The sequence below is a fragment of the Fundulus heteroclitus genome, chromosome 9 (genome assembly GCF_011125445.2).
Source record: "Fundulus heteroclitus isolate FHET01 chromosome 9, MU-UCD_Fhet_4.1, whole genome shotgun sequence".
In the NCBI taxonomy this organism is placed as follows: Eukaryota; Metazoa; Chordata; class Actinopteri; order Cyprinodontiformes; family Fundulidae; genus Fundulus; species Fundulus heteroclitus.
This window is the reverse complement of record NC_046369.1, coordinates 21280558-21305517: the sequence shown is the minus strand read 5'-3', so window position 1 is coordinate 21305517 and position 24960 is coordinate 21280558. Positions and strand designations below refer to the sequence as shown.

The window sequence follows — 24960 nt, the reverse complement described above, 5'->3', positions numbered from 1 at the left end:
AGCGTGTTTTGAGACATCCTGCTGATGTGCTGGCACATGATGATGATGGTGGTGATTAGGAGCTTAGCCGGTTTAAATCACCCAGGGTTACTTTTTAACTGGCCCCATCCTTAGCGGGAAACCGGGAGGAAAAATGCGTCCCCCGTGCCGTTTAAGCTCCACTGCGGTCTTTGCAACAGGAGCTTTTCAGGCGGAGCTGACTGACATGTCGGGTATTTGTCATGTGTCGTCCTAAGCCTGTCCCCTGAAACGGGGGGACGGAGACAGTTCAGAAACGTCCCCTAAACCAAAGCTCTCATTTGCAGCGAGGAGCCGATTTCCAAATGTAATCAGAGCGACTGCACTCATAATACTAAAATCCTGCTCAACTCCGCTATCGTAATCATAACAATTATTATTATTCTCACAATAGTTTTGTTTGAAATAAAATAAGAACAGGTTCCGAGCACGACGGCTGACTTTTATGTAATTTTTATCGTGGTTCGTCTTAAAGATTTAAAGTACTCCACAGTGTGTGTGTGTGTGTGTGTGGTGGGTGGGCAGACTTTCTCATCGAAGTATTGGAGTTATATTTATTACGTTCAATGATCAGCATTAAGCTGTAACCGAGCTCAATGCTGCAGCTGCTGCACCGTTTCAATTTAACAGACAGAGAACAAAGCGTGCACGACCAGACAAACTTCATATTTTCATCCAGTTTCTTTATTGATTCGCCGATGTCGCCCAATAAGCTGTTGGTTTGCTGTAATTTAATACAAGTATCCCTAGTGCAACTATATGCGGGGAAGACGGGCAGGGCGGCCCAAGATAAACGTGCAGGTGCGTCCGATTCTGTCTCAAGCTGGGAATCAAGGCAAAGCCGGTGGTCACCGTCTACGCACGGTTTCGTAGCTGATTTTTTTTTTCTTTTTCTTTTTTTTTTTTTTTCTTTTTTACTTTATTAATTTATTTATTTCAGTGCACCGCAAGTTTCAGGATTTTCCCCACCGCCAACTTTTAGTAAGAGACGCTCTTTCGTGAATGAGGCCCCAGAACATGGAGTTTGTTTGAACCCTTATCTAAAAAAAAAAACCTCTGCTTTTTTTTTGTGCTTTTTTCAGACCAAAACACGAAGAAAGTTAAATAAATCCTGTTGTAGAAACATTGTATTGGAGGGTTCACTACAAAGCTGTGGTGTAGTAGAGGGTATACTGTGCTTAGAAACAAAAGTACACAGATTTGCGCATTTTGAATCAACAGTTTATTTTGGTTTTTAAGCATTTTTAACGTTGCAAAATTTGTCTGCTTATACTGTATTTGAATAAATGTAAAACTTTGTAGAACTGTTGGATATGCATTGAAAACGCTTAGAATGTATAATACAATGTACATAAGCAAAACATGTTCATGTGTATTCAAAGAGTAAGAACAGAAGTCATAACTAACCATAAAACCTGTTAACCGTTTCAGTGCCGACTTCTGCAGCACAAACTTCTGAATGACTTTTCCAGCGGGGGGGAAATGCCCATAAATACTAGTGAATTAGAAAAATCTAATTTAAACACAGGAATTTAACACAAACTGTGACTCACAGCATGACTAGGAAACATCTGGCACAGAAGCCCAGCCACCTACACTAAAAAAACCAACCAGACCACTGAAATGCACCCAACGATTGTCTAAACTTTCCTTACAAGGCAGACTAATTTGTTTTTCAGTGATGTTAACTCTGTTACGTCTTAGCTTTCACATTTTATTAATTTGTAAAGTTTGTACCATTTAGAAAATGGAGATGTTTTAAATATTTTCCCGGCACTTCTTATTTTATATAAAAAACTATCATATTTGTAATAGTTCTACACATAAGTAAAAGCAGCTTCAAAGGATTGCTTTATTTAAAATTTAAAAAGTGCTACATAGTCAGAGTAACCTGCATTTTCTGAGTAATCTGCATGTTTGAGGTGAGAATGTCTGAGTGATTTTGCAGATTACCTCATGTAATATTTAGGATGAGCTGCTGTCGTGCATATTTTAGTTGTTGCACAGGTTTTCATCCTCTGTGACATCTGTTAACTCATCGTGGGCAGTGACTCATTGATTCTAGGTTTTTAATGAGGAAATTGAGTTGTCCTCTTTAACATGCGGAGGCATGCTGGGTGGCAGGAGACTGCTGAGCTGCAGGGACAATTGACTCCAGTTGTTTACAACTCAATGTACTTATAAAATGCTCCCAATACATTTGTTCTCAAGCTCCCTAGGCTTCATGAGTCTTCTGGTTGGTGTTGCAGAGTGATGCTGTCTTCACCACGTACTTGCATACTTTATCAGCTCAAAAAGATTAATAAGAGGCCCATTTATACTGATCATCATGAAATTACTCACATTTGTTAACAACAAACAAGACATTTTATCTGTACATACATTGTTCATTAAGCTAAACCCTCTTTCACACTCAGCTGTGCTACATGGAATGGTTTGCATGCAAGTGATCAGTGGATTAAGGTGTTCAGGTTCTTTGTTTTGGTCCTCAATTAAATCTCTCTTGGCATTAACAGCTTTATTTTCACTGTGAAAAAGATTAAATCTCTTACAAAGTCGCTTTACTTCTGTCTCACCATATCTTAGATGGCCAGTTGTTTTTATAAAGTATGCTTAGATTGTGTAGCACTTCACCTTCAAACGAGAGACACTTCACCTTCAAACGAGAGAAGCTTCATCAAGCTTTGGAGGAACTGATTTGCTACCTAATTTGTTGATATTAGTTAAGAATTTGACACTAAGAGAACAGACCCACAATGTCCTGAAGCCTGTGGTTCAATGGCTTCTACAGATTTCCCCCCTGGGGAGTCTATGAAAGACCTCAGCACACGAATTGTGCATTTTAGCTGTTCTGCTTTTAAAAGTGTCATAGATTGTGCTTGGACAGGTTTGACAGTTCAGAAAGTGCATCATACATTAATCTGAGGTCAAAAAGAAATTATTTGCTTTGTAGACGACATAGAAGCCCTATATAAGTTTGCCTTTCTTTTGTGGTCCTTGTTTGGTCTCCTGCAGCATTTTCAAAGTGTTTGAGTGCACCATAGGGCCTCCACACTGCCTTTGCAGCAAGGAAGCTGCTTGCCACCCACTGTGTGTTCAGAACTCACAATGGGTCTAGTTCTTTGGACGTGTGAACTTACTACTTGTGCAGCTTCCAAAAGTTCTCTGGAGTTTTTACTGAACTGTCTATACAGATTATGAATGATTTACATCTACATCTATGGAGGCTTTGTCCTCATCTACAGCACCTGACACAGCAAGCTCCAGTCTAGACAATGATTCATACAGTGCCATGTGAAGAGATTAGGATGCCTTGCAGTCAGCCTGGTTGCCACACCCAAGTTTCTGCCTAACATAACATTAGCTCCATCGGAAACAAATGCAAACCAGTTGTTTTTAAGCCTCTCATCAGTGCAGCCCACAGTATTTATACAGTTTATAAAAGCTTTTTCTCTACTTTCGGCTTTTTTGCTCTCCAGCTCCAGTAGCTCTAGAAACATAAATTCAGGAGGAGCAGCTTCATCTATGAAGGCTTTGACACCGACAATCATAACAGATTTGTGACTAGCAGATGTAGCCGCATCGATTGAAAACTGACAGTTTGCTAAAAGACAACACTATACTGTTCACAATTTTAGTCTGCATTTTTATATATTTTTTTGCAATATATTCCACAATTTCTATGGGACAATAACTTGAGTGTAAACTAGTGCCCATATTGACACCATTGTAGTTCAATTAGATCCTCATGATCTAATTGAAGGTCTATTTATTTTGGCACTTACCGAAACTAAAGTCTTAAATCTCTTATTATCGGACAACTATTCTTCGCATTAGCAAATTAAAGCTATAATATATTCATATTGTGATTTTTACCACTTTTGAATTATGACAATAAATAAATGCTACTGTAACCTGCACAGATTTATTTGATGCACTAAACTTCATATACACACTTGTTCTAGGGCTGGGCGATAAATCGATTTAATCGATTAATTCGAATTTACAATTCTTTAAGATTTCATTTTTGGAAAATCTGGATTTTATTTTGCTAATACACTCATTGGGTTTCCATGAAGAGAACAGCATGTGATGCTGAATATATGTTTAGGCAAATGTATTGTCAAAATATTGTTAAGTGGAAACTTTTTTTTTTACCATAATACAAAGTACTTAATTTACTTATTTACTTTTTTTTTTTTTTTTTACATAGTTTGAAGTTCACAAGTGCAGTGAAGCCTGTTCTTAGCTCAATGTGTAATACCACTAGCAGCAAATGTTTTGTTATATTTTCATTGTTTATAATGGCACGGCTACCATCTTGTTTTCCAAGCATGTTTCACACCTTGTTTTTAGTTGCACGTTGAATTCAGGTCAACTCCCTGACAAAATGCTTGACATAAAAGCAAGGCTTTAAAATAATTTCTTTTTATGAAACAAAAAGGAGGGGAAAAAAAATCGATTAATCGGATTTGGTATGATAAAATCGGAGATTTATTTTTTAATCCATATCGCCCAGCCCTAACTTGTTCCCATGTTTGCTGGTATTTACCTAACTTTCTGCCCCTCCATTCAAACCAAGGATGTCTGTTTTTAAATTCTCTAGCCTGACCTTTGTTCCACACGGCTGGCTAGGAGCTCATTACTAAAAACAGAAACAAGGAGTTTTACAACGGAGTACAGAGCACACCGTTTTGTTGATTAACGGCACAATAACGCATTTGGATACAAACACATAATTTTTATATTTACGTGGCTGTGACTCTCAGGGAGGACAAAGAGGAAAGGGGAGCGTATGGCAGTGGGGACAGAGCAGCAGAGAGGAGCAGAGGAAAGGTCGCGTTTGTCCTTTTATAACCAAATGTAATCAGAACGTCTTGCATACAGACAGGTTCTAAAGCCGGGCATACACTGTACGATATTTTCAATCGTTGTACACAGATACAGCTCAAACTGTACGATGAAACCGCAGGGTTTAAAAGTTCAGAATTCACGATATCTGTTCTTACACTGTACGGCCCGATGCTCTGATGCGATCTGACTGCTCACACTGTGCGTCTAAAAAGCACACGTCAGACTCAGCCCAGTAGAGAGATTGCGCTTGTCAGACTCCTCTATCCGGAAACCAAACGTAAACAGTAGGAGGAAAAAGACAGAAGTGTCAATGTGTGAGAATTGTGAGAACGTGTGAGAATTATAATTTTTTTTTTGGGATCGCGCCGAGTTGCAGCTGCATTGTGCGTCCTGTGTCATGTAGTATATAGAGGGTAACGAGGGGTGATTGGCTTCACGACCACTTCCTGATTAGGAATCGTACAGTTGAATGAAAAATCAGACGTTTGAAATTCAGTCGGCCCTCGTGAGGTGATCGTGAGCTCATCCTGCTGTCGAAGCAGAGTTATGTATCACGTAGACTACTGCTATAACGCAGTGGTGTAATGCCTGATAATTGCCGGATTTCGTCTGGGACCTATAAGACAAAGCAACAGGAGACAGGAAATAAACCAACAAAATCCCCACTCTTAAAGACACAGCTGATGATGTTCTGTTGGAACTTGCATTTCCCATCTCCCGGTCAACATAAACGAAGTGAAGAAAGCGAAAACTTGTGAAATTGACTTCCTCTTCTGAAATGATATTGGGCAAGGTGTGTGTGTGTGTGTGTGTGTGTGTGTGTGTGTGTGTGTGTGTGTGTGTGTGTGTGTGTGTGTGTGTGTGTGTGTGTGTGTGTGTGTGTGTGTGTGTGTGTGGAAACCACTGCAGGCGAACGGATCCTTTTTTTTTACCTTTATAAGCACACGTGGGAGCAGAAGGACATCACTCTGATGTTTAGCTGCCTACACATTCAGTGACAAACTGGAAACATTTCACACTTCTTAAAATCCAAGGTTAGAAACTATTCTCAAGTCTTTGAAAAACTAACAAAGCCTCTGAGAAATTGTATGATGCAGCCTAATACACTACTGATATTTATAAATCTTACCCTTTACATGAAGAACATTGCTGTGTCCTTTAGAAGTCCAGTTCGTTTCAAGCTATCAAGTACTTGGTAGAAATGCCTCGAATGTCAGGAAAACTAACTTGAATTTAAATGAGACTAACTAAAGGACTTTTATTTCTTTTGTGGCCAGTAAAAAAAGGAAGCAATTACTCATGACTCCAAATTTCTAGTTTAAAACTCAATCTGATATGCTTGAATCATGGTTCAGTTTTCATTTTATTATGACCTTTATGCCTCTTCTGGCAGCTGCCACCACACAAAAACTTTCCACATAAACATTCAGTCTGATAAATGTACTCTGGGATTTATAAGCCACCCCTGCACAATAATCCGTTGGGAAAAAAACACTTTGACTGAGCTCTTTTCCCCAACCTATGGGAAACAACATTTTAACTGGCAAACACCCTCAGACTACACAAATAGGACCCAGGCAGTGGCGTGTGGTAGGGTTCATAGCTGGTGAGGCACTGACGTCATCAGAGTCAGATTTACAAATATATTCACTCTACAGAGTGTCAAGATTGTTTCTTGAGAGCACAGGAGACTGACACACACAGGGAAGCAGAAGGCAGAACACAGAATGACTCGACAACGGGGAAATAAACAGAGGAACCTAAATACATATGCTAATCAGGGGAACAGAAGGGCGATTCTGCCCGCGGGCGAGGACAGCAACCGTCAGCTGACCCGACAGACCTCGCAGCAGATCTTGGGTGGTCTGAACTGCTTCTCCAAGTGGCGGGAGGAGAGCGTCCTCCCGAGTGAGTCCCAAGGATCAAGCTGGCCAAAGTGGTGGCAGAGGAGCCCCGGAGCGGCTAAGAGGCTGCTGCACAAGGGGCTGCCTCCAGAGCTGATTACACAGCCCGATTCTTTTCAGCCCTGTTGCCTAGCCCTCTTTTGGTCGGGTCATTTCTGTCAAGATTGGGGAGGCGAGGACCTAGGCGGCAACGAGGCAGAGACAGGCGCATGGGGGTTAAACAAAGTAATTTTAATGAAAACTGGAGACTTACAAGTTTCTTGGGAGCACAGGAGACTGACGCACACAGGGAAGCAGAAGGCAGAACACAGAATGACCCGACAACGGGGAAACAGAGGAACCTAAATACAGATGCTAATCAGGGAAACACTGGTGAGACCAATAAACAGAAACGAGTCCCCAGCTCAGAGGGTCCTGACACAGAGTAGACTCATTGCAAAATGCTGAAGGAGACTGATTGAGCCAAATTAATTCACCAAGAGACATGGAAAAAAATATTGATTCTTTGATTATTTAGTATTATCTTTGAAAATAATACTAAATTATTTGTCATTTGGTTGGTAACAGTTTGAGTTGTGATGGATTTCTGCATTTTGTAACTATAAAACTATAACACTGTAGTGACTACTTGTCTATGGAAAAACTTAAAAGTAAACGAACAAAAATTAAATGTAAATCAAATAGTTACTTGATGAATAGTGGGTTTCCGGGTTTACGCAGTACAAAAAATTCTCAAAATGCGTCAAAAAATGCAGTTCTGAGAGTTTATTCCAGGCCTCTTCAGGGAAAAAATAAACATGATACAAACTGAAAAACTACTTGCTGCCTTGGCTGCCCTGGTTTCAGCCTTTGTGCTCGCTTCACCTGCTACTCACTGACTAACCAGGCTGAGTGACTTGCTTCCTGAAAGGACTGGTAGACTGCCAGACTGCAGCACTGGAAGACTGGTAAAAAACCATAAGCCCACCCACTTTCCATCCTGAGCTACCTGGAGTCCATGTATTTATACACCAGACACACCCAAAACCCAAACAAAATCAATTAACTAATTAAACAATTTACTAAGAAATAATTGTATTCTAAACAACTGTATTCTAAATGCAACAAATAACCAAATAAATACAAATGAACTAAATAATCTGAGTTCTAAAACAAAAATAGAGAAATGGCTCCTACACACACATTACGCACATTTCATTACAAATCAAAAGATGAATAATTATCGCTAAATTAAGTCCATGCGGCGCTCTTTCTGATCAAAAATATCTGTCATTTTCCGGTAAAAGTTCTCAATATCTTCTTCAGTTTTAAAACTCTCTGACAGGCCCAAACGTATTGTGAAGGTTTGCTGGGAACGTCTGGCAGAGTTCCCTGTGAGACGGAGCTTTAACTCCCACCTCCGGGAGAACTTTGAACACGTCCCGAGGGAGGCGGGGGACATTGAGTCTGAATGGACCATGTTCCGCGCCTCTATTGTTGAGGCGGCTAGTCGGAGCTGTGGCCGCAAGGTTGTCGGTGCATGTCGCGGCGGCAACCCAGCAGTGAGGGAATCCATCAAGCTGAAGGAGTTCTACCGGGCTTTATTGGCCTGTGGGACTCCGGAAGCAGCTGATGTGTACCGGCAGTCGAAGCGGCAGGCGGCTCGGCTGGTCGGCGAGGCAAAAACTCGGGCGTGGGAAGAGTTCGGAGAGGCCATGGAGAAAGACTTCCGTACGGCTTCCAAGCGATTCTGGTCCACTATCCGGCGTCTCTGGAGGCGGAAGCAGTGCGGTACCAACACTGTTTACAGTGGGGGTGGTGTGCTGCTGACCTCGACTCGGGACGTCGTGCGTCGGTGGGCGGAATACTTCGAAGACCTCCTTAATCCCACCAACACGTCTTCTGTTGCAGAAGCAGAGCCTGAGGACTCTGGGTCGGGTTCTCCCATCTCTGGGGCTGAGGGTGCCAAGGTTGTTAAAAAGCTCCTCGGTGGCAAGGCCCCGGGGGTGGATGAGATTCGCCCTAAGTACCTTAAGGCTCTGGATGTTGTGGGGCTGTGTTGGTTAACGCGGCTCTGCAACATTGCGTGGACATCGGGGGCAGTTTCCCTGGATTGGCAGGCTGGGGTGGTGGTCCCCCTATTTAAAAAGAGAGGCCGGAGGGTGTGTTCTAACTACAGAGGAATCACACTCTTAAGCCTCCCTGGTAAGGTCTATTCAGGGGTTCTGGAAAGGAGGGTCCGTTGGATAGTCGAATCTCGGATTCAGGAAGAGCAGTGTGGTTTTCGTCCTGGCCGTGGAACACTGGACCAGCTCTATACCCTCAGCAGGATTCTGGAGGGGGCATGGGAGTTTGCCCAACCATTCTACATGTGCTTTGTGGATCTGGAGAAGGCATTCGACCGTGTCCCCCGAGGGTTCCTGTGGGGGGTACTCCGGGAGTATGGAGTACCGGACCCTTTAATAAGGGCTGTCAGGTCTCTGTACGACCGGTTTTAGAGTCTGGTCCGCATTGCTGGCAGTAAGTCGGACTCGTTTCCGGTGAGAGTTGGACTCCACCAAGGTTGCCCTTTGTCACTGATTCTGTTCATAACTTTTATGGACAGAATTTCTAGGCGCAGCCAAGGTGTTGAGGGGATCCGTTTTGGTGGCCTAGGATCGCGTCTCTATTCGCGGATGACATGGTCCTGTTGGCTTCATCAGGGCGTGATCTACAGCTCTCACTGGAGCGGTTCGCAGCAGAGTGCGAAGCGGCCGGGATGAAAATCAGTGCCTCCAAATCCAATACCATGGTCTTGAACCGGAAAAGGGTAGAGTGCCTTCTCCGGGTTGGGGAGGATGTGCTGCCCCTAGTGGAGGAGTTCAAGTATCTTGGGGTCTTGTTCATGAATGAGGGGAAGATGGAGCGGGAGATCGACAGGCGGATTGGTGCGGCGTCTGCTGTGAAGCGGGCGCTGTACCGATCCGTTGTGGTGAAGATAAAGCTGAACCAAAAGGCGAAGCTCTTGATTTACCGGTCGACCTACGAACTTTGGGTCGTGACCGAAAGAACGAGATCCCGGATACAAGGGCCAAAATTAGTTTTCTCCGTAGTGTGTTTGAGCTCTCCCTTAGAGATAGGGTGAGGAGCTCAGTCATCCGGGGAGGACTCAGAGTAGAGCCGCTGCGCCTCCACGTCGAGAGGAGCCAGTTGAGGTGGCTCGGGCATCTGGTTAGGATGCCTCCTGGACGCCTCCCTGGTGAGGTGTTCTGGGCACGTCCCACCGGGAGGAGGCCCAGGGGAAGACCCAGGACACGCTGGAGGGACTATGTCTCCCGGCTGGCCTGGGAACGCCTTGGGATTCCCCCGGAGGAGCTGGCCCAAGTGGCTGGGGAGAGGGACATCTGGGCCTCCCTACTGAAGCTGCTACCCCCGCGACCCGACACCGGATGGGCGGAAGAAAACGGACTGACAGCTCATAACTGTTTGAACAATTGAATTTATGATCTAGAGACGGGAAGATGCATTCACAGAATGGAAGCCAGCGCAGTTAACATGGGACTGCACAATCCCAGGAGAGGCCAAGCTCGCTGCGGCCTCACCGGCATCGCTATCAAGCGCCACCAAGGATTTACATGAAAAATAGCAAAGAGTCTGCGATTTTAAAGGGAATATGATCAAAAATGAGGAAATTGGATAAAAAATTACTTTTATTACAAATGACTGAGTGAATCACAATTTATATTATGTTATCATTATTATATTTTTTTTCCATAACAAGTGAAGCCTGGTCTCACTTGCCTCCCCTGACTGCACGTCACTGGATCCAGGGTCTGTATGCATACATTAATTAGCCTCGTGAGACCATCCTGATCTCGCGAGCTTTCAAGGTTTCACTCGCAGATCAGTCTGGATACTCTCCGTTGAAGAAAATTTGGAGCCGTTCACCAAACGAACGTCCAATCAGCGTTGGCTTTGAGGCGGGTTGAGGTGTGACGCAACGGGAAGCGCGTCAGTTCAGTCTTAACAGCAAGGCGGCTTCAGCCGATGAAACTAGCGTTAGCGTGGCTATCGAGCAAGTTTTATCGGAATTACAGAGTATTTCTTTGCTGAGCTAACGAGCCTTTACCTGCAGCAGCAAGAGTAGCTTGGCTTGTGGTTGTGTTTTCGTCGTCGCTCTGTTACGAGCGACGACGAATCTGATTGGTTCATTTGGCCCGTCTATCACCAACATAGGCCAATCAGCTAACCAGTATTTTCGCCCCTTCCCAAAATTACTTCAACGGAAGGTTTCCAGATGGATATGCGGAGCAAATCTATCTGGCGGAGTCAGGTAATACATTAATAACTAATTGTTCAAATGTCATTGCTAGTGTTTAGTCTGCTGAACATTGCTACATATCTTGTTTGTCATGTTTACACTTTCCATGATCGACCCGGGATAGCGTGGTGTGTAAACGGTCGTCTCGGCTTGGTTAACTGATCCAAGCTCGGACTAGGCTCGGCTCGGTTTAACAAGGGTAGTGTAAATGGGGCTAATGACAGACGTTGAGGTTCATCACACTGCTAAGCAGAATCATCACTGGAAATTGTGTTGCACAGTAGGGAAGCTAGTACTTTATAGGCCCGTTTACACTACGCGTTTTTTAACCGAGCCGAGACCAGTCTGAGCTTGGATCAGTTAACCAAGCTGAGACGACCGTTTACACACCACACTATCCCGGTTCCTTGGTTGCTCCTCGCCTCCTAGTGACGATCTGCGGTACTGCTGCTCTCTGGGATTGAAGGCGGGACGAGCAAATCAAAATGGCGGCGCCCGTAACATTCAGGATGTTATGGTTAGACAGAGTCGGCTTTTGGGACGTGTATAAGACAAACGAACGTCTAATAAGGATTTACAGACAGAGGAAACAGACACTGAGATTCATCACACTGCTAATCAGAATCATCTCTGGAAATCGCGTGGCATGGTACTTTTGAAGTTATGGTTGCTCTACAGTTTTCTGATAATACAAACTTTAAAGGCTTTGACTATGGAAGTGACATTTGTTTGGGAGGTATTTTCATTATTTGTGCAGTAAATTAATTACTGCGTAGATTAATTAAGATTATTAATTAATTTTAAGATTTGGATTAAATAGATTACATAATATGCTGTTTTAATCTATTTGATAGCCACATAGAATTATTATTTTTTTTCATCTATGCCATCATTTGTTTACTCAGTTTGAGCTTAGATTTAGGGCAGAGGATGATGTCATTTTAAATTACTCAAACTCAGACTGGAGTTTATTTTCTTACAACCCTCATGGGTGGTAACCCATGAGGGTTGTACCACCCTCAGAAGAAAACAAAATACCTATATAGCGAGTGTTTACACACAAAGATGCCACAGGCAGAAAGTGACTAACGCGCTGTATGTGCTGTTTCATGATTCATCATAACTCCTAGTATGTGTCAATAGTTTCAGATACTTATTTTGTATTGGTTCAGCCAAAGGGCGTACAATGTGATATCTTAATTTCTTTGTAAATATTTAAGTAAGATCAGAGTACTGGGCAGTTGTCTATTTTGTGCTAACATTTGATTTCCAGTTAATACATAAACACTGCAAAAAAGCCAACTTGTATCTTTTAGCCTAAAACAGTAATTTAAATTGGCTAAACTTGAAAATATAAATTGACATTTGAGGCAATAAAATTAGTTAGCACAACAAAGCAAGCCAGTTGTACACTCTAAAACAGTTTAGTGAGTTGGTAATAATTAAATCTTTAAGTTGGAGTTCAATACAAGGGACAAGAGTTCTGCAAACTCTTATTTCTTTGTTGTGAAATGTGGGAAAGCCAACTTTCCGAGTTGGCACTTGACACTTCAAGTCTCATTGTGGCTGTGCTGCCTTGAGTCCACATAGGTAAGTAACCTTTAATTAAATTAAGTTAAAATGATACAACAATTTTATTCTAAGTTGTGTTGTGCAGTATTGTACGTTGTTTAATGAAGAAGGCCACATACACATTTTTAACACTTAAACACAAACATTTAAAAACAAACAGCTTTACAGTCACTCGCGAAAGCTAGCAGCTAACTGATGCTAGTAGCGCTAGTAACACTGTGGTAATAACACCGTCAATTCAGCACCTGCATTGCTCCCTTTATGCAGCAGGAGCGCCGGTTGGTTTGACAGTAAGGACGGTTAGAGAGCGGAGCCGGAGCTGAACAAGAGCTGCGGCTTGGGCCGCAGGGCCTATTTTGGTCTGTCTGTTTTCTCAGTGTATGCAGAGTGCACTATTCACACAAGGGAGAGTGCAGCTGTCGGTGGAAAGAGGCAACAACATACCTATTATGATATACTGGCCTATATTATACTACTATATGTAGTGTATATACACTACTATATATCAGCATGTACGATCGGTAAAATGCAGATGACCAGTGAGTCTAATGACTCAAAGTTGCTGTAACTGGTCACCGCCTTAACAGTTTGACAGTATAACTTCAAATCAACACAGCTCAAACCGACCCGATGCCTCAGCACGGTGACCAAGCTTTGATCTACACCTGATCTGCGTCGGCGGAGTGTCCTCTTGTATTTTAGCCGGGTCGCTAGTGGAGCTTTAACTTTAAAGCTTTATCTTTCATAACTATCCCTGAAAATCACACAGGGACAACATGGAGCTGCTTGTGTGACCGGTTATTGAGTTTTATGAATGTTTACATTAGGGCTGAGTTCAGCAGATCACTATATGCTGTAGTGATTTAAGTGATAAGATGTAATTCATATCAGAGTTAATATCATCATAATAGTGTAGTGGTAAGAAAGACCAATTCACCTGTATGTGTCAAATATTGTGTTGGTCATAATATACAGAGATGTTACTGCTTTAATTGACTGCTCCGTTTTATACTGACTGTTGACTTTCTTAACCTCGAGTGTTATAGGTGTTGGTTTGTTAAGTAGTGTCCATAATTAATAAATGTTAACTGTAATTCATCCTATTGCAGTAAAATGTATTAAAATTTTAAAATAGGACAACCCTAATGTCAAGTCTATTCTTTGTCATTAAATTGATAATATTTTTAAAATTTTTACTGACTGCTTTACTAATCCCTAGCAAATTGTCATCTTTGTTTTTTTTTTTTTTTTTTTCAGATTGAAATTAATGCAGTGCCAGTCCTGCAAGTTCACCCACACCGTGCAGCAGTTCTGCTGAAACACTACCGACTAAATCAGAGGTTCAATCTGGCCTTGCATCCACAGGGACTGCTGTTGCACTTTTAAAACCATTGGTGCTTTGAAATCACATCTTTCAAGATTACACAGGACTGTCCCAATGTAAGAGAACTTATCATTCCAGTGCTGGTTGTGTGAATACAAGGACATTTGCTGTAAAAAGAAAATATTAATTAATTTGCATCATCACCTTAGACGCAGAGAGAGAGTGCGTTGCCCATTTGTGGGGTGCAGCTTTGAAACCAACCACTTTAATAGTTTTACTGGACATATATCACGGAATCATAAAAACCATAAGATGAGAGATTTTCTGACACCAGTCATGGTATTTAGTGATTTTCAGTCTAATGACGCAGACCAGCCTTGTAATGTTGATCCTCAAGCTGGATTGTCTTTGACAAGTAGTCCTAGATTGGATTTCACAGAAAAAGGTGAACCCGATTGTGTACAGAATGTAGACTCCAAAGTACTTGAGCACAGGTTAGCTTCCCTTTTGTTCGTATGCAATGTCTGTGTCAAAACATGCAACACAGGCAATTATAGAAGAATTTAACTACATTTTGTCTCTTTCCAAGTTTCATACAACTGGAATTCTCAGAGGTTTTTGGAAAAGATAATACTGAAGTTATTCAAGAGATAAGTAACATTGTGTTTGACAAAAATCCAGTACTTGTTACTACATCAGAAAAAGGTACATAATTAACAGATTATAGGAGGAACAGATACTTCAGGGAGCATTTCTCCCTCATTGAAATGTCAAATTACCCTTTAAAAGCAGGTAAACATCTGACGTGCACTCAACAGGAATTTTCTAAGTATGGAAGAGGACAGCTGCTTGCATGTTTAATCTACTTTATTTTTGTCAGTTACATCTTATGTTTCATGCAACTCTTTGTTTCAGATATATGACATCACTGCACATCGACAAACTGCAGCATTGAAGGGCCTTCCCTTGTATCTCCGTGATAGTCAGGAGAAGCTCTTCAGGAACTGTTTTGTGAGTGGTTATAAGCAGAAATTGTAAAAATGTAATTATACTGTATTTATAGTGCTGTATTTAATGTTGACTTCAACCATTACCTCTCTGTCTTCCTTGTTCCTTTTATCTTTCCCAATGTCCAGAGTGTCTTCAATAGCTGTACTGTCCTGGCTATAACTGTGTGTGTGTGTGTGTGTGTGTGTGTGTGTGTGTGTGTGTGTGTGTGTGTGTGTGTGTGTGTGTGTGTAAGGGGTTAAATTTTTAATTGCAGGGTATGGGATGGAAATAGTTAATATGTCCAACTTATAATTAATTCAATTTGGAAAAAATGTTTATTCAATAATTTGTGACTATTTTGGCGTAATACCTTATTCTGATTCACAGTATTTTAATGACTAATGTCTTGTCCTGTCTGTCCACACAAGGACACTGACCCAGAAGAGGAGCAGACGAAGGGCCTCACTGTGGGTGTCCTCACTATGTTGGAGGATGATGACAGCGCAGCTCCTCAAAGACTTAGACTTAGACAACTTTATTTGTCATTTTGTATGCACAGAGTGCGTACAGAACGAAATTTCGTTTGCATACAGCTTGAAAAATCACAGTAAATTGCAGTAAATTACAGAGTCCATTTTGTGGCTTCAGCAGTTCAAAGTGTCGTGAATGTTGCTTTTGTTGTGGACAAAGATTGTCCTTCAAGATCTCCCTGGCCTGCCGACTGCTTTTGCTTACCTCTTTGGACTGATCTATGATTTGAACCTTAAGCACCCAAAAGATACACATTTGAAACTGTTCAGAAGGTTTTCATGGAACTTAGTACAGATCTCTCTGCAAGGAGCAGATGCCTCAAAAACAAACTCCTTGAGTGAATCTGCAAGTTAACTGATAATATTGGTCTGGAATTGTTGATCTCTGAAAGGTTCCTTCCAACCCATGTTAATTTTGTCTTCCTGTTACTCACACTCAACTCTGATGTACTTCGAACTCCCACTCTCTTACATTTATTTTGCACTTTATTGGGTTTTCCTTAAACATGTTACATGTTAAGGTTCAGTGTTTGTAAAATGGCAAATAGTATAGCCCTGTTGGAAGGGCTTTGATTCTGGTACAGTTCAAATAAAACAAAAGTTTTGAATGTATATGTTGCATCTGTAATTATTTATACATTTCTGTAATTATTTATACATTTTATGAGTTACTACAACGTACAGGAGAGTTAGTAGAAAAATAATTTAAAGTTATTACAATGTAAAATCAGATGTTTGCACAACTCAATGTAAAGTTAGTAGAAGTAAGGATTTGAAAGTTATTACAATGTAAAATTAGAAGTTGCTACAGTTGAGTTGACAAAAATTAGAACTCAGAGTTCTCCAAACTCAAAAGCAAAACTTAAAATATTTAGTTTTATTGCCCTACTTGAATTTTTATCAAAGGTTGTTGCCTTGAAATTTTGAATTCATCCGGCTTTTTTTTTTTTTTTTTTTTTTTGCGGTGTTTGCTTGGTTAAAAACAAACTGTGTAATATTTACTAGGAAAAAATCTATTTAACCCTACAGACACCTTTTTAAATGTAAAATGCATAAAGTGGACAACAGCCCTGGTTCACCTTTGCTCCTCAGACATTTATTTTGTAATGCTTTATATGTCGGCATTAATTCGTCTTCCATCTCTCGCTTACAGCTTGTACGAAACTCCGCCCCTCGCTTAATGACTGATATAGTGAATATGAGCATGCAAATCTCTGCACTAGCTCCCGGTTCAGTTTAGGATACAGTTCAAGCCGTTTTTTTTTTTTTTTGTTTTGTTTTGTTTTGTTTTTTAAAGCTTTGAATGTCTGCCAACCTAAATCAGCCGGAGGCATCTCGCTAGACAATGAGCGGCCCTTTTATGCTGCTGGTCCAACAGCCGGCAACTTTTCCCCCAGCTGCGGACTATCTCTGATCTGGTCTTGTTTAAACCCAAACTTAACCAATATATTTAAAATGACTTTTGATGTTTAACTTTTAGTACTTTTATATTATTTTATATTTTCTATTGTGATTGTATTTTAACTAGCTCCACTCTACTTTTCATCTTGGTTTAGAGTCTAAACACAGAGATGTGCTGAGCTCATTGAGCCATCTGGAGGGCAACGCACAGCAAGTAGATGCTGGAAGTAATTACTGTTTTCACGCAGCTTACTGTGTAAATATATCAAGTGCTCTAACTATTGCTTTCAAGTTCAACGTTGAAAAAACAGGATTTAGAAATTTGCTTCTTTTGTCTTTAGTGTGTTTAGGCTATCTTTTGTATTTTGCACATAACCTTTGTTTTTGTCAGTCCTATTACATAGTTTGTAATGAAATAATCAGCTGTTATGATTAATTACACAGTACTTGAGCAGCCTTCTTACTGAATACTTTACTCTTATTTGAGTAATTTCTTGGCTGACAACTTTTTGCTTTTAAAAATATGTTGAAGTAGTGCTATTCGTGAGTACAATTTTTTTGGCTACTCTACCCACCTCTGATTGTAACAATAATAAAAACCTGAAATCAAAAGATCAAGAGTCCAATTCTAGACGTCGAAAGAAAACTCACTTTTCTTTTAAACTATCTCCCAAACGTATAGCCTACTTTAGACGGACCATTTAGACATCGTTTATATGGATTTTAAACAACAAAATGTTCGCTGGTACCATCTCGTGGAGAATATGCCTAAAACCAAAATGCTCTCTTAAAGATCTTCACAATTTTTTTTTTTTTTTGTTGTTGCAAAACATGATGGCATTTCTTACAGGCACATTTATTCGCTGCGGAATATTCCAATGAGCACTGCGACCATAATCTGGAAGGGGAAACAATACAATGTCAGCCAAACCGCTCGCTGCCACCCAACCCCACCTGCTGCTGCTGCTGCGGCCTCCAGGCTGCATGTTTAGACGACGCTTCCACATCTCCCTTGCATCAACAAGGAAGAAAGGAAAATGCAGCAGCTGCACACTAAAACAAAATTAGCAGTTCTATTAACATAAATCATATTTAATGCTATTTTCATGCTGCGCGTGTCCGAGCTGGGAAAACATTTTACACATGAACGTTTTCTAAAGAAATGAGCAGTTTTTTCTGTGGGTGGTTGTTGAGGCAAGCTCGCCCACTTCTACCCTCCAATAAATGAACGTTCATACGCTATTGTAACGCTGTAAATGTCTTAAATTGTTGCCGATTAATCTTTGCGTTCAGGAATATGCTTAACTATATTATTTAGACCCATTCGTGTCACGTTTATGCACGTTTATTTTCACCTGTAGACAGGACAGATCGAGATAACAGATGACAAACTCAAGAAAAACATTAAGATCCCAAAATGTCTTTTTATTTATTTATTTTTTCAGGAAAAAACCAGGAAACGACCCACAATCCAGTCTATTTTAACTAGCTATGTGCTTTTTGGTAACCTATCCAGAGCTGCGAACAGCTGAACAGAAAACTGCAGAAATGAACTAATAAAAAGGTGGCTCCGTGAAGGAAATGCTGCGTATGGGCTCAGATGAACCTTGGGTCAGCGCTGCATAATAGCCAGTAAGCCCTGATTGCATTAATCATTCATATTTCCACTACAAGCCTTGCAAATACCAAATAAAAACAAAGTCAAAAAGCAACTGAATAAAAGCCGGGTTGTTAAGCGTTTCTTTTAGTTATTATCTCAAGGTCAATGTCACGCAAATAAAAGCTGCCTTCACATCTTCTAACGACCGAAACCTCCTTTGAGCAAATGTCCCCGGAGTGCGAAGCTGCAAAAAGGAAATAGTGCTGGCAGAGCCGAGCGCATCGTATCAACACGACGCAGCGCTCTGAAATGAATTCATTTTCCCAGCGCCGGGCCACGTTGCACCGGTGAGATGGCTGCCGGGGTGCGTTCCTTTACGGTCCGCCGGTGGGTGGCCTTGTGGGGAGCAGTGAAGGTGGCCAGTTTCCGGTACTGGGCTGATCGCTTGTTTGTTGGCGCGATGAGAACAGAGACGACCTGTCAGCCAGATCTGAGCAGTAATGGCAACGTGAGACAGATGTGAGAGTTCCCCTGGTGGCCATGAGACGACCTGGGATCTAGAGCGCATTACGCACACTCGCGCACTTTATTCAGTCCGGTCATCACGGAAATCGTTCATCTCAACGCACACACGGAACCGTCGCTTCGATCTCCGTCGTATAATCGAAGTGGATCTGAACGGGGTCATGCAGCAGTTTTAAGCGAAGGCGCAGATCCAGGCGAGCCCGGCGCTCCAGCTGCCTCTCCGGGCGACACATCGACGAGACCCGCCTTCTCATTGTGCTATATTCAGTCCAATCATGGCCATTTTATGTGTTCTTGGTTTCATTTCTCTTTGTAACCGAATAGAAATTAGCTCTTAGGTGCGCTTTGAGTCTAAAACGCACAGTTTCTTCCGTTTCGGGGGGGATTTTAGCGGCGTATTTCCACCTCGGCGCATTAATGTCGCCATATTGGGTCGCGCTGCGATGTGAGAATAAGGCGCGCTGTGATAGAGTCATTTCTGAAAAGGAACGGATCCTAAATGATTCAACGATATTTGGACCCATATTGTAGTGCAAACTGACGATGCCCGTGTTACCACTTTTTTTTATGGCTGATTTATTTTTTTATTTTTATTTTTTTAAGAAATGTACGGGGGGCGTTTGTTAATGCCACTGTGGTGCAGTGTTAATTGGTCCTGTTTTCTTTTTTTTATTATTTCGGTTTACTTTTTTATTTTTTATCGTGTTCAACCGACTGATTTTCTTGTCTGAAGTCTCTAAACAGGGTGCCGAATAAGAGGAAGACATGTGCTGCGGTTCAAATCTCATTTCAAGTAAGTCCCACATTTGTTTTCGTCATGGTTATAGTTTTATTTCTTTATTAACAAACTCTTATTATTATTATTATTATTATTGTTTTAAACTGAAACTCCTCATTGTGTGCACAGTAAATATGCTGCAAATAACAGCGCAAGCTCATCTCCAGCAGATGTGGCTCAAAACGAGGAAAGCTTTCTACTAGTTAAAGAAACTATTTGAAGTCTGATTCCTAAATCTACATAATATAAATCAAAAATATAATGTAACTTAACAGCTGATGTTATTTTGTAGTCATTTTTAGAATTTTTTTTTGCATTTGGTAAAAAATAAAATCAATTTGGCACTATCTGGCGGCACAAATAGTCCAGGATACCGGAGTGTATCAACTTTTTACAGACATAGTTTACATTAGTATAGGATAAACAAATTAATATTATACAGCCCCACTCTATATTAGGAAATAAAAGCTGTTGGCTTATTTTTACATGCATGCTTTGTTTAATAGTTTGCTACCCTTGTGTAACCCATTACTTGTCCTCCTCCTCTTAGAAATATATTTACTTTTTAAAGTGTTATGCAGGTCTTTGCAGTGTGAAATTAAGTAAAATATTTATTTATGGATATTCATCATTCTATACATGAAGCTGGTAAAGTAATTAAATTATTACGTGTGGAAAAAGAGAATGAAATGTTTCTCTATTCCTACATGTTCTTCACAACAAATGCATAGTTCACACATGAACTACCCCTGAGATTGCATCAACCAACTTTATTCAAACAAAAAGGCCTTTTTGCAGTAAGGGAAGGCAGGGCCCTGGATGGTGCAAGGAAGGGGAGAGAGGAGGGGCCTTTGAGGGTTTTTATAAGACCAACATGTCAAGACTTAGTCGACATCAGCTCTGGAGACTGAACAAAGCTTTAACCTTCTGCCTTTATTCTTTCCCTCCCCCTAGAATGGAGTCCATTACAGACCTGCTCTCTTCTGCATCAGCACGTGGAGAGCTGGAAAAAGTGCTGAGTTTGCTGCAAGCTGGAGTCGATGTTAACGGAAAGAATAAGTTTGGGAGAACTGCTCTGCAGGTTTGTGCACAATTTATTCACTTCAGATTAAGATGTTTATGATGTTAGAGCACCTGACATTGGACATTGTGGCATTTCCTGATTTTACTTGTTTCCATCTATTCAGAATTATACTCCAAAATGTTAACTATATTCTCAAATTATTCCAAATTTATTCTGTAATATAAGTAGATATTTTTGTTCCATTTGTGTTTTTTTTCTTTTCATGTCGCTTAATTTAATTCATAATGTGTAGTAGGCCTACTTTAAAAAAAAAAAAAAGTTTTCAGACCAGTGGATATGTTACCTAGACATAACAGAAACCAAGGAAATTATTGTATTTTTACTTTAAAATATCTGCACAAAAAATATATATATATATATATTTTTAGTTTAGGAGCAAAGAGAAAGAAAAAGGAAGTTGTTTCTCAGTGGAAAAGTACAGGCCTCACAGTGAAGGTAGTTTTACCACATTACAAATTAAAGCAGTGTTGTATAGAAACTATCAACTGCACCACCACAGACATATTTTACTTATTACTCTTTTCCTGCCGTTAACCCTTGGCAAGCAAACCATTGTCTCTTTTCTCTCTCTCTCTCTCTCACTCAAACACACACGAGCACGCACACACACACACGGAAGGGTAACAGCCTGGTAGAAACGTGCTAGAGCAGTGCGAGAGCCTCTCCCCATTGCACATTCTTATCTGTCTTGATGGTTTTCACTGTAAATATTAAAGGAGCACAGTTCACAAAGTGAGTAGCTCTTTTGCAACGAGTTTTTACGTGACAGAAGGAAATGTAGTCCATAAAGAAAATAGGTTTCATAACAGCCAATGCTTTAGAAAGAAACAGAAAACAAGTGCAGTGAGGCCAGGGGCGGTTTTAGGATATTTAGACCATGGGGGCTTGAGCTCAGGCCCAAAATGGTTACATTTTCACAAGAAACCTGCCTAGTTCATAAGTAATTTAAAATTAAAAAAATATCAATCAAGAATATTTATTGTCATTGTGTGTTACTATAATGGAATTTTAGTGAGGCAGACACTGGCTCACATGTACATAGTTACACATAACGCACAGACACAACATTATTTTATTTTTCTATCTTTTTAAACAGTTGATTGCACTGGCCAACACTCCCTGAGGGGCTAAAGCATGCATATATGACATATTGTACCAGTTTCCTGCCTTGGATGGGTTTTGATTTAATTTAAATGATTGTGAATCAAGAAATACAATAACTTTACTTGTTTTGTTGAGATAAAGGATGAACAGAAGCAGATTTTAGGATTGATTACTAAAACATTGTAGCTGAAGCACATTATGACATTTTGTTATAGTTAGAAAAATAAATATAGCTCATTCCATCTGACAGAAGTTGTTCTTAAACTCAGAAAAAACATGTTTACTATGGGTTAAAATAAAGTGCTTCTTTTCTTGTTTACATAATGACCTTTTTAAAACTTTACACTCTTATCCAAGTGTTTCACCGATGAGGGTCCATCGTCGTAATTTCTTACATTTCAAAAATGTAAATCGACACAAAGTTGATTTTCTTAAAACTTTGTCAAATGTTGAGATCCTAAAAACACATTTTATTTTACCATATTTATGAATTTTCCAAAAATTTTATTAGAATTCATACTCTATGCTCCTTACCTCTTTCCAGCCCTTCAGTCCACTTGTGAACAAAAACTAATTTTCATTTGGCCCTCCAAAAATAATAATTTAAAACATTTTACAACACAGGCTGCGGCTCTCCGTGTGAGCCAGTAGTGTCGTATTAATTATTAATGCACTTTCTGTAGGAAAAGGTGTTAACTTGTGTGCTATGTGCTCCGGAGCGGCTCTGAAATAATCTGCATGTGTTCCTGCTGTGGCCCTGTTGGAGACCCTTGGTGTAACTGAGACTCACTGAGGCCGAGGGCCCTGGACTGAACGGCCCTTGTGGACTTTTCCAGAATGGACAAATTCCCTTTCTGCCCATGCCCCTTCCCATAGTTGCACAATCGCTGTGCTGCATGTGCCAAAATATCTATTTTCTCCTATTTATTTTAGAGTGGAATATAATAGAAACAAATCTTTTTTAAATAAAAATGTGAAATCTAATGTCATTTTGGAGCTTAAAGCATCTTTTTTTAAAAAAAAAAACATGCAAGCCTACTTCCAACAGTCTTTTTATGTGCCACATCCTGGAGTGGCACTGACAATTAAAATCCATAGAAGACACAGTGTTATTTTCCTACACTTAACCAAAAACCTTAAACTAATTTAGCCATTATTAATAGATTAGTGGAAAGATTCACTATGAACTATGAGCATGATTTGGAGGCTGTGGTCATGCATTCCAGAATACATTTCCAGGCAGCTTTCCCAAAGCATCTTTGGGGAAGTACCTTCTGCAAGGGCAGACAAGAAGGCATCTGACTGAAGAGGTGGAAGATTTTCAAGTAAGACTGTACATACTGCCCTTGTTCATACCTCCCCCCCTTCTGTTGGTGTTCTGCATTGGAGAATACACTAGAACTAGAAATATGAGGTGGGGCACAGTAAGGTCACACATTTGCTCACTGAAAGAAAATAAGGTTTTGGAGTGGTCAAAATTCAGTCTTAATTCCATCTGTGAGGCTTTTGCATAATCTTAAACAGGCCAATCACTTTCAAATACCCCATCAAAGTGGCTGGATTAAAACATCAAAGAAGAGTGGTTCAAAATGCCTCCATAGTAAAAAAAACAGAAAAAAAAAAAACAATTGCCAGTTTTTGGAAATGTTAAAGATAGCTGCCGACAGTGGGACGGCCAGTTGTTCAGGATTAAAGGAGAAGTCCGGTCAACAAGGAAAAATCAGGGGACCATTAGCTATAACTAAAACTAATACGTTTGTGGTTATTTAATGAACTTATCTTTAATCAATAAGAAAATTAAAACATAAATTGTCATCTGGATCCCTGTGTATGGAGGCCGCCCTTAACTAAGGTCCGTCTGACATCACATCCTGCGACGTGGAAAAGCGGAAGCGGCGACATTTCTCCGCTCTTTCCATGCAAAGTCAATAGAAGCCGTTCTAGCAAGGGGATCAGTTTGGATACTTTTTTTTTCTTTAAGAAATCAGAACTTACAATTTGTATTTACTCTGGTTATCTTGTTGTGATATTAGTGTGAAGGGGCACATAATGTAATAAACATAAAAGGTATTGCTTTCTTGTGCCTCGGCCCTTCATGGGTCTTAATACCCAGGACGGCATTTAGCTCATTATTCATTGGGTTTCATTATTCCCATCATCTCACCCATTTCGTTCGGTGTCACCATCAGTTCACATATTTCTTCCACCATTTTTATGTTTCCAGGTGGCGATGCTGGGGAAAACCAATCTCGTCCCGGCCCTCCTCGAGGCAGGAGCCGAGCCCAATGCGCGCGACGACGTCCTGAAGCTCACCGTTGTCCACGACGCCGCGCGAGACGGTTTCCTGGAGGCCGTGCGCGCGCTGGCAGATCACGGGGCGGATGTGAATCTCACGGACGAAATCGGCAACTTGCCGCTGCATCTGGCCGCGAAGGAGGGGCAGCTGGAGGTGGTGAAGCTGCTCCTGGAGCTCACCGAGGACCCCCGGAGGCCCAACGACCAGGGGCGCACTGCTCTACAGCTGGCACGAGACTTCCACCATGAGAAGACTGCTGACTTCATCGAGCAGTACTTGCTTTCCTGTGAGTGACGCGAGGAAAGATGTCTTTGTTGTTAATGCTTGTAATCTTCAGATGAATAGCATTTTAAATCAAAGAGGTGTATATTACAGTGTAATTCTCACATTAAGTTTAAATAAAATTGGGCCTGTATCATCTTTGACCGTGTATTATCTTTTTTTAGTTTATGATACGGTGCACCTTTTTATATGATTATTGTTGTGCTTACTGGACAATTTTATGTGGTACAATGCGTTCAAAAATCTGTTAAAATGTGTAGGTACGACTTTGGTTAGCAACAAAGCCGCTCCGTTTAATGCATATTTGGAGCATTACGGCACACTGTGCCTGTACCTGAGAAGTCTACAAGACTGCCTGACTGTAATGTCGAGTCTAGAAGTGCATTCATGAAAAGGCCCCCACCCCCACATTCTCAGGC

The 24960-nt window shown here is 40.9% G+C and overlaps 1 protein-coding gene across 2 annotated transcripts in view; it reads left to right on the top strand.

The window, feature by feature from the left end:
* Nucleotides 1-24664, top strand: part of cdkn2c (cyclin-dependent kinase inhibitor 2C (p18, inhibits CDK4)) — a 30369-nt gene extending 5705 nt beyond the window's left edge. For both annotated transcript variants that reach the window (XM_036141237.1, XM_021324253.2), the window contains exons 2-4: nucleotides 19731-19790; nucleotides 20730-20856; nucleotides 24188-24664. In XM_036141237.1, the coding sequence (XP_035997130.1) occupies nucleotides 20731-20856; nucleotides 24188-24553 (492 nt within the window). In that variant the 5' untranslated portion in view covers nucleotides 19731-19790; nucleotide 20730 and the 3' untranslated portion in view covers nucleotides 24554-24664. The remainder of the gene's footprint in view (nucleotides 1-19730; nucleotides 19791-20729; nucleotides 20857-24187) is intronic.
* Nucleotides 24665-24960: the final 296 nt, after the last annotated feature.